This window comes from Mustela nivalis, assembly GCF_964662115.1.
Source record: "Mustela nivalis genome assembly, chromosome: 12".
NCBI classification, from domain to species: Eukaryota; Metazoa; Chordata; class Mammalia; order Carnivora; family Mustelidae; genus Mustela; species Mustela nivalis.
The window spans coordinates 66,324,599-66,337,336 of record NC_139031.1 but is presented as its reverse complement, the minus strand read 5'-3'; the positions used below and the strand labels follow the sequence as shown (position 1 = coordinate 66,337,336).

Here is a 12,738-nt window from a genome sequence, read left to right as displayed (position 1 = left end):
CGTGTGAGGGAGAGGCAAATAACAGAACCAGAAGGTTCTACCTGAAGTAGAGAAGGCTGCCCTGAAAACTGATAGGTTCCATGAAAATGAAGCCTTCTTGTGTGTGATCCAGCAAAGGATCACTACTCTGTTTTTTGCTCAAAGAGCATTCTGAGCTCTGTCTGCACTGAATGTGCTTGTAAGTATGATGTACTGAGTTTACTACCATTGCCAACTCCAGGGCAATTCAGCAATGACAAAATTTTAAACATTAAAAAAAATATATATATATGTATAAAACATGTATAATATATAGTTATAATATTTATAAAAAGAAAAATATAATACACACACACATATATATATATTTTAGAGAGAGAAAGGGTGAGAGTGGGAGCATGTGCGCACACCCATGTGCACACTCACACACACACACACACACACACACAGGGCAGAGGGGAGAGAATCTCCACACATCCAGAGTGGAGCCTGACGAAGGGCTTGATCCCACAAGCCTGAGATCACGACCTGAGCTAAAGCCAAGAGTTGGATACTTAACTGACTGAGCCAGCCAGGCACCCCGACTGTCAAAACTTTAACACACCCACAAACTGAACAACAGTCTCACTGTTAAGAATTTATCCTACTGATACACAAGACCTCTATGTACAATGATGTTCACTGATTGGTTTGTAGTTGCAAAAAAACTAAAACCATCCAAATGTGCATTAAGACAGAAATGATTAAATCCACCATGGTACCTGCAAACATGAAAAAGAATGAGGCAGACCCACATGTGTTGACGGGGGAAGCTGTCCACATTGCATTTGGAATAAAGCGGGTTGTAGAATGTCATCTCATACTAAGACGCCACTTGTGAATAATACATGCATATGCGTGTCTTCGTTTACATTTGAGCTGGAAATGTCAGGAAAGAGAAGAAAAACTTTCTCTCTGGAGTTACTTCTGTGGGGAATGGAGATTTTCTTGAGAGGTTTTTACTTTCCGTTTTGTGACTCCTCTTCCTTCTGACACCTTCACCAGCCAGCTGCTAGGCTGACGGCACACGGGGCCGCACACAGCGAAGAGCACAGACTTTACAAAATTAGTTCAGAAAAGTCACGCAACAGGCAAGAAATCAACCCATAAACAAAGGAGTACACAAATAATTAACAAATTGTAGTGAGCGTGAGAGAGAGAAGAAATACAGGGGCGGGAGATCCAAAAAAGATCGACTGAAGAGGTTTTTGTTGATTTAATGGGATTTTTCCTCTGATCAACACTAGTGGCATGCCAAAATACTGTTAATGAGTTTTTTCGTGTTGGTGGCCAAATAATGTAAGGTGTATAACAAGTGTTTTCTCATACTTACCAATTCCTTTAATGAGGTGGCAGTTTGGAAGGTCTACGGACTCTACTTCTCTGGAGGCTTTAAGTCGATTCCTGTTTTTAAAAAAAAAGAAAAGAAAAAATCTATCTGTTTATGTATTCCCTGCTTTGTTGCAGACAGGGTTTAAAGAGGCTTACAGCAATACATAAAACACAGCATAAATCTAAAGCAGATAAAAGAGAAGATAGAAAAACAAGGGTAGGAACATAAAATAGCACCAGAAATGAAGTTAAAATACAAATGCATATCACAAAGTTCTAGATGTGAATGTGGGTCATAAAAGAAAGCCAGTAACTCAACAAATAAAACTTGTAAGGCAAGTTCCCAAGCAAATGGGAACACGGCAGCAGGTCATACTTCTCCCAGCTCTGGTGTGGTGGGAAGAGCTCCAGATGGAGACCCGGAAGCTGAGGGCCCAGCAGAGCTGAACAGCGCTCAGACCCTCTGCGAAATGACACGGGGCCTGATGGGAGGCCGGGAGAAGAGGCGGTTTTGCAGAGTCAGGTGCACAGAAGCTGTTATGAAACAACGTGGAGGCGGTCTCCTCCCCATCCCAATATTTACTGGGTGAGGACACTGGAGAACACCAAGTAAGTGTAACAAAAGTACACTGTGCTGTTGTTTCACAGAAAGTAAAGATGAAGAAATCTTGAGGAAATGGTGAACTGTAAGGAAATGCCTTCCCCAGCACCCTGCCCGGGGACAGGGCCACAGAGCAGTTTGGCCAAACACATCTGGGTCCTCTTCTTCTGAAGCCCCATGCTGTAGGCTTTCCTCTCACTTCCCTTGCTGTCTCTCACCTTCTCTTTCTGTTCTCTACGCTCATAAGTCATAACAGGGTTTTCAGAGTCATTTACATTTTTTCCAAAGTGAGTCACACATACCACACATTTAAGAGAGAAAAATGACCATTTGCCACTTGTCCCTCTCCTATTTGAGTCCTTGACAGCGTCGGACTTCTAGACCCTGAATTTGGGGAAGGTTACTGGTCTCAGCAATATGGAAGAAGGCCAAGGCCTACCTAACCCAGAAATTACCAACAGGTGGTAGCAACTATATAATGTGGCAACTCATATCATATATCAAGCTTCTAATTAAAATGTTAATCAGTATGTTATTTTGAGGCGTATCTGGGTGGCTCAGCCGGTCAAGCACCTGCCTTTGGCTCAGGTCATGAGCCCAGGATCCTGGGATCGAGTCCCATGTTGGGCTCCCAGCTCAATGGGGAGTCTGTTTCTCCCTCTCCCTCTGGCCCTCAGCCCTGCCTGTGCTCTCTCTCTTGCTCTATTTCAAGTAAATAAAGAAATCAGTATGTTATTTCGAATCGTATAATTCAAATAGTGACAAAAATTTGTTAAAACAATATAGCAATATGGCAATAAAATAAAATTGAAGTGAATAAAATAAATATATGAAATATATAGATGTAGTAAAAATTTAAAATAGTACAAAATTTAAAGTAAAGCAATAAAAAAGACAATGAATCTCATATTTACAAGTCCCAGGTGATTTAAAGGAAGGAAATATGTATATTTGGCCGAGTGTGGTAGCAGTAACACTAGTGATGATGAGGTTACTGCAGCCGATGACCATGGGGGGCAAAAGGAAATGAGTAATAAAAACAGCTAAAACTCACTGAGTATACCACTGTTCTATGTGATTTAAATGAACGACTTCGTTTAATTGTTAAAACAACCTTAAGAAGTAGGTACCATTGTCCCTGCTTTAGGGATGAGGGAAGTGACTTAGAGGTGAAGGAATTTTGCTGAGGTTTGGCACCTGCTGGGAAGAACCTTCCAGAGGCAGTACTCTAACCCGCTATGGTATTTTTCTCAAAAAGGGTGATAGGATCTGTGTTTCTGCCTGACCATTAGCAGGTGAATCTCTGTAGGCCTCAATCTTCATGCAAAAAGTAAGGATGAGGCTGGATGACCTCCCAGGTTCAGCGGACACTGCACGATTCCAGAAACAGATGGAACTATGTCAATAGGTCCCAGCTGCAGTTTCATCAAGTTTCTGTATCATGGATTGGTTTGGGTGACAGTTTTATGCAACTTCCTATTATGCTCATTTAGCTATACAAAAATAAGGGTCATGAGGATTGTCATCTACCTTTTTCAAAGATAAATTATATGGACAAAATAAAATTCAGTTGCATTTGAACACTCTAATATGGGTTATTTTTTAGAATCAACAATTGGCAACAATTTGAGATCAACAATTGGCAATCACACACTGCCAATAGGGCAATCTTCCATCAGCTAGTTTAGCGGTACAATATCATCTCTAAATATGCAGACTGCCTACCATTAAAACTTGAGTTATTGGGCACCGGGGTGGCTCAGTTGGTTAAGCGACTGCCTTCAGCTCAGGTCATGATCCTGGAGTCTCGGGATCAAGCCCCGCATTGGACTCCCAGCTCCACGGGGAGTCTGCCTCTCTCTGACCTTCTCCCCCCCTTCATGTTCTCTCCCACACTCTCTCTCAAATAAAGAAATAAAATTAAAAACAAAAACAAAAACAAAAACTCGAGTTATACAAGAGTTGTGCATAACCTCTGGTTAATCGAATCATTTTTTCTTATCACTCTTTTATAATAAGAGAAAGACGGGATTTCATTTCCAACTTCTGTAGCCCATCAAGACTTTCAAATTCCTTCAGTGGAAAACTGCTAGGCTTTTTACCTGGTAGAAGCACCGGTTCCCTACCCATTAGTGAACTTCTGTTTTCCGGGGTGGCAGGCCCTGTTCTCTGACAAACCTAAAGCCACTGTCACACCTTTCCTTCTCCCTCCTTTCACACTGCAGACAGACAGGCCAAACATTAGCTTTCCCAGAGTCCTTTGAATTTAGGGGCATTATATGACTCAGGCTTTGGAGAAAGACATTTTTGTTCCTGATAGAAAAGGCAGACATAAGAAGAGAGCTAACTGGCATCCCCCCTTTCTCCCTTCTTCATAATGTGACCATACATATGGTGCTTAGGACTATAACAACCATTCAGTATTCTTAACATGACAAGAAGGAGGACATAATGCCAAAAAGTGAAGAACTGAAGGACAAAAATATAAGAATCTAATTTTTTATATGATTATGGGCTCAAGGGACAAGTTATAGAATGACTCACCTACAAAGTCTTTATCACATGAGAAAAATAAGCCTTTATTTGCATATGTTACAATTAATTTGATGTATGTTACTTGCAACTGAAAGCACTCCTAACTGTTAAGAGATTGAAGAAGTTTGGGGGAATATACAAAGAGAAAGCTATACAAACCTCTTTGGACTAGCAGATCAATAAGCCTAAATGCATCCGTGCCAAATTAAGAATAAATAAACAAATGGTACAGACACAGATAATTCTGGTACAGCCTCTTTGCTGCCTAGCACCTTATGTCCTAGCACACTTACGAATGTATGAGGTCAGAAATTGCAGACATGGCCAGTCAATCACAGCACTCCTTCCCCTTAACCACAGCCGGCCTCACACACAATGTCCCAGGCAACCACTATTGATCTAGGTTCCTTTTGTTTTCCTCACTTCCCTCTTCTTTTTCATTAAAATTGAGTTATTTTCCTTTGATTTACAACTCTATCAGAGGTATAACACAGCAAAGAAAATACACTGTCTTCCTTCAACTGAGCCAAAAATCATTTGCCAATGACACCCACTGTAAACATGTACATCGAGACTCTTAGTCTGGGGTCCAGTGACCTTTAAGGAGTCCACGAGTAAAATTCAGGGATCCATGAATAGGGATGGGGATAAAAATACATCTTTATTTAAACCTAACTGAAACTAAATATTTCCTTTGATGAGGAGTACAGGCAAGAAACCACAGAACTTTCTACTAGCGGTACCTGTGTCTCTCTGTCAGTAAAAGAAATCACAGACGTAGATATCTCAAAATAATGTTTAGTTGTAATATCTCAGTAATTCAGTTGTAGATATCTGAAAATAATGTTTATACTCACTGCTACTTCAAAATATCTATTGCTACATATTCAACTACCTTTATATCTATTTAGGGCTTTAATTAAGAAGCCTATGTTAGGGGCACTTGGGTGGCTCATTTGTTAAGTGTCCGCCTTGAGCTGAGGTTATGATCCCAGGGTCCTGGGATCGAACCCCGTGTTAGGCTCCCTGCTCAGGAGGGAGTCTGCTTCTCCCTCTCCCACTCCCCCTGCTTGTGTTCTTTCTCTCTTTGTGTCTCTCTCTGTCAAGTAAATATATAAAATCTTTAAAAGAGAGAGAGAGAAGCCCATGTTATTACATCATATATTAGATTTTAAAAACAGGTTGGTAATAGTATTTAAGTATTCAAATTAGTATTAACTTACATAGTATTTAATTTTGTTTTGGAATCCTATGTGTTTCATTTTATGCATTTAAAAACATGATGCTGACCAAGGGTCTATCAGTTGATGAATGGCTAAAGAAGATGTGGTATGTATATATACAATGGAACAGTACTCAGCCATAAAAAGAATGAGATCTTCATGTATGCAACAACATGGATGGAGCTAGAGAGTATCATGCTAAGTGAAAGAAGTCAGAGAAAGACAAATACCATATGATTTCACTTATGTGTGGAATCTAAGAAAAGAAAAAGCCAAATGAGCATAGGGTAAAAAAAAGAGAGACAAATGAAGAAACAGACTGTTAACTACAGAGAACAAACTGATGGTTACTAGAGGGGAGGTGGGTGGGGGGATTCATGAGATAGGTGATGGGGATTAAGGAGGGCCCTTGTGATAAGCACACGGTAATGTATGGAATTGCTGATTTACTATATTGCACACCTGAAACTAATATAACACTGTGTGCTAAATGGAATTAAAATAAAAAACAAACAAAAAAAAATGAGAGAGGCACTACACACACACAAAAAATAAATAAAAACATAATGCTGAGTCAAGACTTTACTAGACTGCCAAATGGATCGAGGCACAAAAGTCTAAGAACTCCTGCCAGAACACTGTAATTACAGGTAATCTTCCTCAGGCACCTATTACAGAGTTGGTGTTGCTTTAGCACTTTACAAGAATGAACTCCTCTGGGCACCTGGGTGGCTCAGTGGGTTAAGCCACTGCCTTCAGCTCGGGTCATGATCTCAGGGTCCAAAGAATGAACTCCTTTATCTTTCATAGCCCCACTATGGAGCGGGTAGTATTAATATCCCCATCCTACAATTAGGACCCTGAGGCACAGAAGGTGAAGTAAAAAGCCAAGAAGCCAGGTAAATAGTGGAGCTAAGAAATGAATTCAGGCTATCTGGCCACAGAGCTTGAACCCTTAACCAACAGTCATTACCATGAAATCAATTTTCATTTCCTTTTTTTTTTTTTTTTTCCTATTTCTTTTCTAAGTTGCGCTTTTTTTTTTTTTTTTTTAAGATTTTTACTTATTTATTTGAGAGAGTGAGAGCAGGAGCTGGGTGGGAGGGGGGGACACAGGAAGAGGGAGAAGCAGACTCCCCGCTGAGCAGGGAGCCCAACACAGGGCTTGATCCCAGAACCCCAGGATCATGACCTGAGCCAAAGGCAGATGTTTAACCCAATGAGCCACCCAGGTGCCCCTCAATTTCTATTTCTTTCACTCAGGAGAGAGCATTACCCACCCAGAGTGGGATGAGATGGTGCAATTAGTTATTAGGTTGCCTTATCTCCAGCAAAGTAGAAACACAGTGTTACTACCTGGCGTTACTTTGTTCCATATTTCATGGCCTTTGAATTTACCAACTCCTGAAAGGGCTTTATCTTTTAAGTACAGGCTTAAATACAGACAAACAGGGGCTTTATCTTTTTAGTACAGACTGGTAACACCCCTTGGAATTCACCCTTTGGGCCCCTGTAATGCCTGTAGTACTTATTAACCAAGAATTTGTAATTAGGCATCTTAGGCTGGAAGTAATTTGCTCCAAAGGCAGAAAAGCTAGGAGGCAGTGGGGGAGCTGGAGCAAACTGTATTTGGAATCAGAAGACCTGGCTTCTGATTTCAGCGTTAATTACCTGTTGAACAAATTAGCTGACCCCCTTCAGCCTCAATTTTAACATGTCTAATGCAGACAGGAAGACATACATGAAGACTGAATGAAGGCATAAGGGTAAAAGGGGTTTTTTCCCCAAATATCAGTAAATGTATTTTTTTCGTGTAGGGGCCCCTCTATATTAGATTTAGGGTGGCTCAGTCGGTAAACGTCTGATTCTTGATTGTGGCTCAGATCATGGTCTCAGGGTCATGGGATCGAGCCCCATGTCCGGCTCCACACTCAGCAGGAGTCGGCTTGAGATTCTCTCTTCCTCTGCTCCTCTTCTCTTGAAATAAACAAGACAAAATCTTTTTTAAAAATGTACATTTTGGCTTAATATAAAGAACTTCTGACACTTTTGACACCGTGACTAGAGCACAGTAGTCACACAATAAATGATAAGAAGAGTAGTTTAAAAATAAAGCCTGACCTTGCAGAAGTGTTCGAAAGCAGACTGGATAGCTTTCTGGTACAGCTGTCTTAAAATCTATCAGGCAACAAGTAGAATGTTCAGATGCTTGTTTAAAGGATTCCTGCTCATGGCATAGGCCTCTGATGTACTCAAGTTTCATGACTCATCCAAGGTTGTGGACTTTGCAACAGGTAGCCACTGGCCTGGGGATATTTGTGTACTTCTAGTCCCCCCTTTATTGCTCAACTAGGGTGGAGTAGAAAAGTTGGTATAATATACCACCATCCCCTGGGAAATTTACCCAGTTACAGTTCAGAAGGAAAGAGACAGCTTTGATTCCACTTATCCATCTGGGACATACTTACACTAAAAAAGTATTCATTATTTATTTGAAATTCAAGTTGAAATTTAAGTGGGTGCCCTGGGGGAGAGAAATAACTTGAGTGCCAAAGTGCCATCTCTAAAAATAGGATAATGAAAGAGCAGGCACCAGATGACAGCAAAAAACGAACAAAAAACAAAACAAAACAAAAAAAAATAAGTCTGTGTTTTGAAGAGCCGTTCCTTATGGGGAGGTAGGAACATGCTGCTTTTCAAGACAGACTCTAAGGGTCTGAAAGGAGAGATGCTACACATTTGAGCACTCCGCGTGCCATAAACAGCATATACTTGATATTCCACAAGCACAGGGTGGCCAGATAAAATACAAGAGGTCCAAATTTGAATTCCAAGTGAAGAATGATATTTTAGTATAATTATGCCCCAATATTGCAATGGGATATGCTAATACTACAAAATGATTCGCTGGTCATCTGAAATTCAAATTTAACTGGGCATCCTGCATTTTTACTTGCTAAATCTAGCCACCTATCAAGTATTAACTTTCTTCCACCAGCTGAATTGGGAGTTCAACTATCCAATGAAGTTACCAACCTAGAAAGTCACTACTCAGTAAAATTTATGGCAGTCAAATCTTTATAAAGAAAAGATGCATCAAGTTGTGAATTACTATAAGGTACATTCTGTGCACATAAGCTTTATTTACTTTTTCTTAGGTTTGCAACTGTAACATCATTCAAAGGGACTTAAATTTAAAACATTAAGATTAGCAAGAAGAAAAAACTATTATTTGTGGGAGCCCTGGTGGTTTGAACTTTAGGACAGTTTAACGAGCTTGTGAATTTAGTGCTATTGCCTTTGAAACTGAGAGCAGGACAGATCGTACAAAATCATCCAACTCAAGAATGTTCTGCAGAGCAGGTTGGGTATTTACATAACATGAAAATTAAGGTCAACATTTCCATTTCCTCCCTCCACCACGCACCATTCCTCCTGCTTGCATCCCTTTATCAGCAGATGAGCTCCAGATACAGGACAATAGAGACAGAAAGCCTGGCATCACCTTAGTCTCCCCACCCTGATCAATGAGGCTCCAGAGTCTGGGCCCCCGTCCTGTCATTCTCTCCAAACTACAGTAATACCTTAACTAGTTTCCCCATATCACCCACTCTCAGTTCTACTACTTCTCAACCGTAACTGCATACTAGAATCATAAGGAGAATTTTTAAAAATAAAAACCACTCATGCCTGGGCCCCACGCAGAGCAGCTGAATCAGTCTCTGGGAGTGCAGCCCAGACATCAGCCCGCCAGCAGATTCTACTGTCCAGCCAGGATAGAGCTACTGCTCTCCTTTAATCCAAACTTCAAACTTCAGCTCTACAGCAGCACAATTAATCATGCTTTACAGCACAGCAACGGACTGTTTTATATGGTTTTAAATAGATGCCTGTTTAAACACACACACCTGGGGCACCTGGGTGGCTCAGTGAGTTAAGCCTCTGCCTTCAGCTCAGGTCATGATCCCAAGGTCCTGGGATCGAGCTTTAACATCAGGCTCTCTGCTCAGTGGGGAGCCTGCTTCCCCCTCTCTCTCTGCCTACTTGTGATCTCTCTCCCTCTGTCAAATAAATAAATAAAATCTTTAAAAAATAAATAAAATAAACACACACACCTAACATCAACAGTTCTCCTTTGCCTCTCAAAGCAGGCCCCAACTTTTGAACCTGTTAACCATCTCAAAACCTATCCTTCCCTCAACCCCTACTATTCTCATCTGCGAAATTTATGCTCCCCTCAAGTTGGCCTCCTGCTAGTCTCTGAACTTCCCCACCCTGTCCCCTCTGCTCACCCTGCACTTTTCAACCTGGATGGCCCTGTGGGTGCTTCACTCATCTGTCAAGGCCAACAGTCAAACAGTCTCTCTCTCCTGAACTCCCCCTTCAGGAGCTGTAATCTTACCCTCCTAAGCCTGCAGGGGTTTGTTTGTACCTGGTCTGGACATCCTACTGGCTATATTTGCTTCATTTCTCTCCTCCCCCTGTAAGAAAGTGAACTTCTTCAAGGTTAAGGACTGCGCCTCACTCCATTACAGGAGCCTAGGATGGCACACCGGACACGGTAGGGAATCCGTATTTCTGGCATCCTTTTGCATGAAGCTTCTAAAATTGGGAGTTGGTCATTTAGAAACTATGATGTCGACCCATCCGCGGTTTTCATAATAATTAAACTGGGAGATGGACCAGGCTTGTGCTGTTGGACACGCTGCCTTCAGGGCTCCTGAGTGAAGATAAATAAGGAAGTGATGTAAGAACAGTAGGAGAGTATCTCGAGTTGTCTTCGATCTACAGCGCCAAGATTAGAAAGCTGAACAATTTCGCCAACTACGCAGGCAAGGGACCGTACGCAACTTTATTCAGATTGAAAGACGGCGGCTGGCTCGGGCACCAAAGACGTGAAATAAAACTTTGTAATTAAGGGTTCGGTGCAGGAGTAATAGTGCTGCTCTCAGTCAAAGCACAAGTTAAAGCGCGGACTTGCCTGTGAGTAACTACAAAGCCCTCGCCGGGCAGACTGGGTGGCAAGGAACTCGGTCAGCAGCAAAGGCTTCCCGACTTCCCGGAAAGCCTCCAGACGGAGCCCAAACTGCGTCGGGTTTCGCGGGAAGCTGGCGGCGGGGGCGGAGGTGCTCCACGGAGCTGCGGCACCGAGAACAACCCGGAGTTCTCCCGCCGCAGCCCCGAGAGTCCCGGCACGGCCTGCGCCCGCGCCGCCGCCCGCGGCCACCCGCGGCCCGGGACCCTCGCTCGGGGAGGACGGCCCCCAGCCGGGCCGCGCGCCGACCGCCGGGGGCCGGCGGGCCCACCTACCTGAGCGCCAGGAGCCTCTCGCCCAGGAGCGCCAGCGCGATCCCCAGCAGGCTCAGAGCCACCAGCCGCCCCATGGCGCGGGAGCCGGCGACGCCTCGCTCGCGCCGGTCGGGGAGTTCGGTGGGCGGCGCCCGCCTGCCCGCTGCGGCCGCGCTCCGCCCCGGCTCCGCCCTCCGCCCGGCCCTTGGCCTTTGTCACCGTCGGCCTCCCGGGACGCATGCTTTCCCGGGGACGCCCCAGTTGAGGTTGAGGGCGGGGAACGTGGCCTCCTCCACCTGGTTTGGCAAACGGAGACACCCCCACCCACCCCACCCCAAACCTCGAGCCCCCGCGCACCTTTCTCACCCTCGCCTTCCCAGACCTTCCTGACTCCATAGGCCGGCAAGAAACTTCTAGAGGAAGTTTGAAAGATCCTTTCTCCTTCCAGGAAAAGATTCAGGATTCTTTCTTGCAAATCATTCATGTTAGGATCCACTACTTTCTATACCACGGTGTAGACGGAAGGAAAGAGACGTTCCGCCCCAGTCGTGCTTTGTCGGCGCGAGAGACCCCAAGACGTGGACGCAGTTTTGCATCTAGCTCGGTTTACGGGAATAAGAATATATGAATATATATATATATATATTCGTTTTTACTTTAACAGTCATAACATGAGGGAAGGAAAGGGGTGGGGGAGAAGGGGAGGAAGGAAGGAAAAGAAAGAGTAAAAGGGAAACTTACCCATTGAGATTGAGACAGGTCAAACAAGTGAGTACACCTGGAATAAGCTTCCACTGGTTTCCAGGGGTTGCCATCTTACAGCATGTAGGCAGAAGCCGCGACAATTGCTCATTTTCAGCAAACATCAGTTTCATAAACAATCAGTAAATAAAAGCAGATTCTGATTTCTCATCTGCTGCCCCCGCCACCCCCAAAATAAAGATCCCTCTGTTTCTGGGTGTATGTCTCATTCAGTCCTAAGGGATATTAGGTTATGCTGAACGGTAGATAAATAGTTGTCTTTTGAAAGAACAAGAGGCGTAACCTTTCTTCGTGTCATGGGTCCCTCTGGCAGGGACAAATCTCAATTAAGGACAAAGTCTAGTCCAAATCTGGTGTGGGGCCACCCAGGGAACAACAGGCCAGAGTTTAGAGCAGAGGTGTTTGTGGTGAATAATGGGGGCTTTTAAGGGCAGCAAAATCAATGTCTGCTCAGTCTCAGAAAATCGTGGAGAAACTTTAGTTTAATGTTAACACAGCCAGTGAATTCCCTCAAACTCCATCTCGAAATTCCCTCATCACTCTCTGTGAAGGGTACTGCAGCTCCAGACTCTTTTCCCTTCTGCGTGTTGCTGTTGGAACAGTTCCTGCCAAAGTCGCCACCATTCTTACCCCATCCCCACCACCATGCTAGGGCAACCACTTGCCATTGCAAACAGGCAGATGGGGAAGGGAGACGTTTTCTGATTTGGAAAGCAGAAGTCTATTTTCTCCATTGTAGGAGGATGGAGAGGACCAGTTATTAAGGCTATAGTATATACCTGTTATTAAATTTTCTGGTATAGTTTAGCAATCTTTTGAGATAACTGGGATTTCTAAACTACACCAAGAACATAACCGCAGGTTTATGTTATTTTGTGGGAAAAATGGTTTCTAACTCTCAACTATCCAAGTTACCCAACACAAAACAAAACCTGTTCTGGAACTTGTTTGTATGCTTGCAACTCTTTACACTTGGTA

The 12,738-nt window shown here is 43.4% G+C and overlaps 1 protein-coding gene across 3 annotated transcripts in view; it reads right to left on the bottom strand.

Annotated features, from left to right (window-relative positions):
- Nucleotides 1-11,178, bottom strand: part of LOC309845533 (serum paraoxonase/arylesterase 2) — a 67,185-nt gene extending 56,007 nt beyond the window's left edge. Inside the window, exons 1-2 of one of the 3 annotated variants that reach the window (XM_082693633.1) lie at nucleotides 11,020-11,178; nucleotides 1,352-1,422 (exon numbers count right to left, since the gene is read on the bottom strand). In XM_082693633.1, coding sequence (XP_082549759.1) covers nucleotides 1,352-1,422; nucleotides 11,020-11,093 — 145 coding nt within the window. In that variant the 5' untranslated portion in view covers nucleotides 11,094-11,178. Of the gene's footprint in view, nucleotides 1-1,351; nucleotides 1,423-4,077; nucleotides 4,260-11,019 lie in introns of those variants that run through there. The other 2 variants (XM_082693632.1, XM_082693636.1) reach the window with 2 other exon arrangements.
- Nucleotides 11,179-12,738: the final 1,560 nt, after the last annotated feature.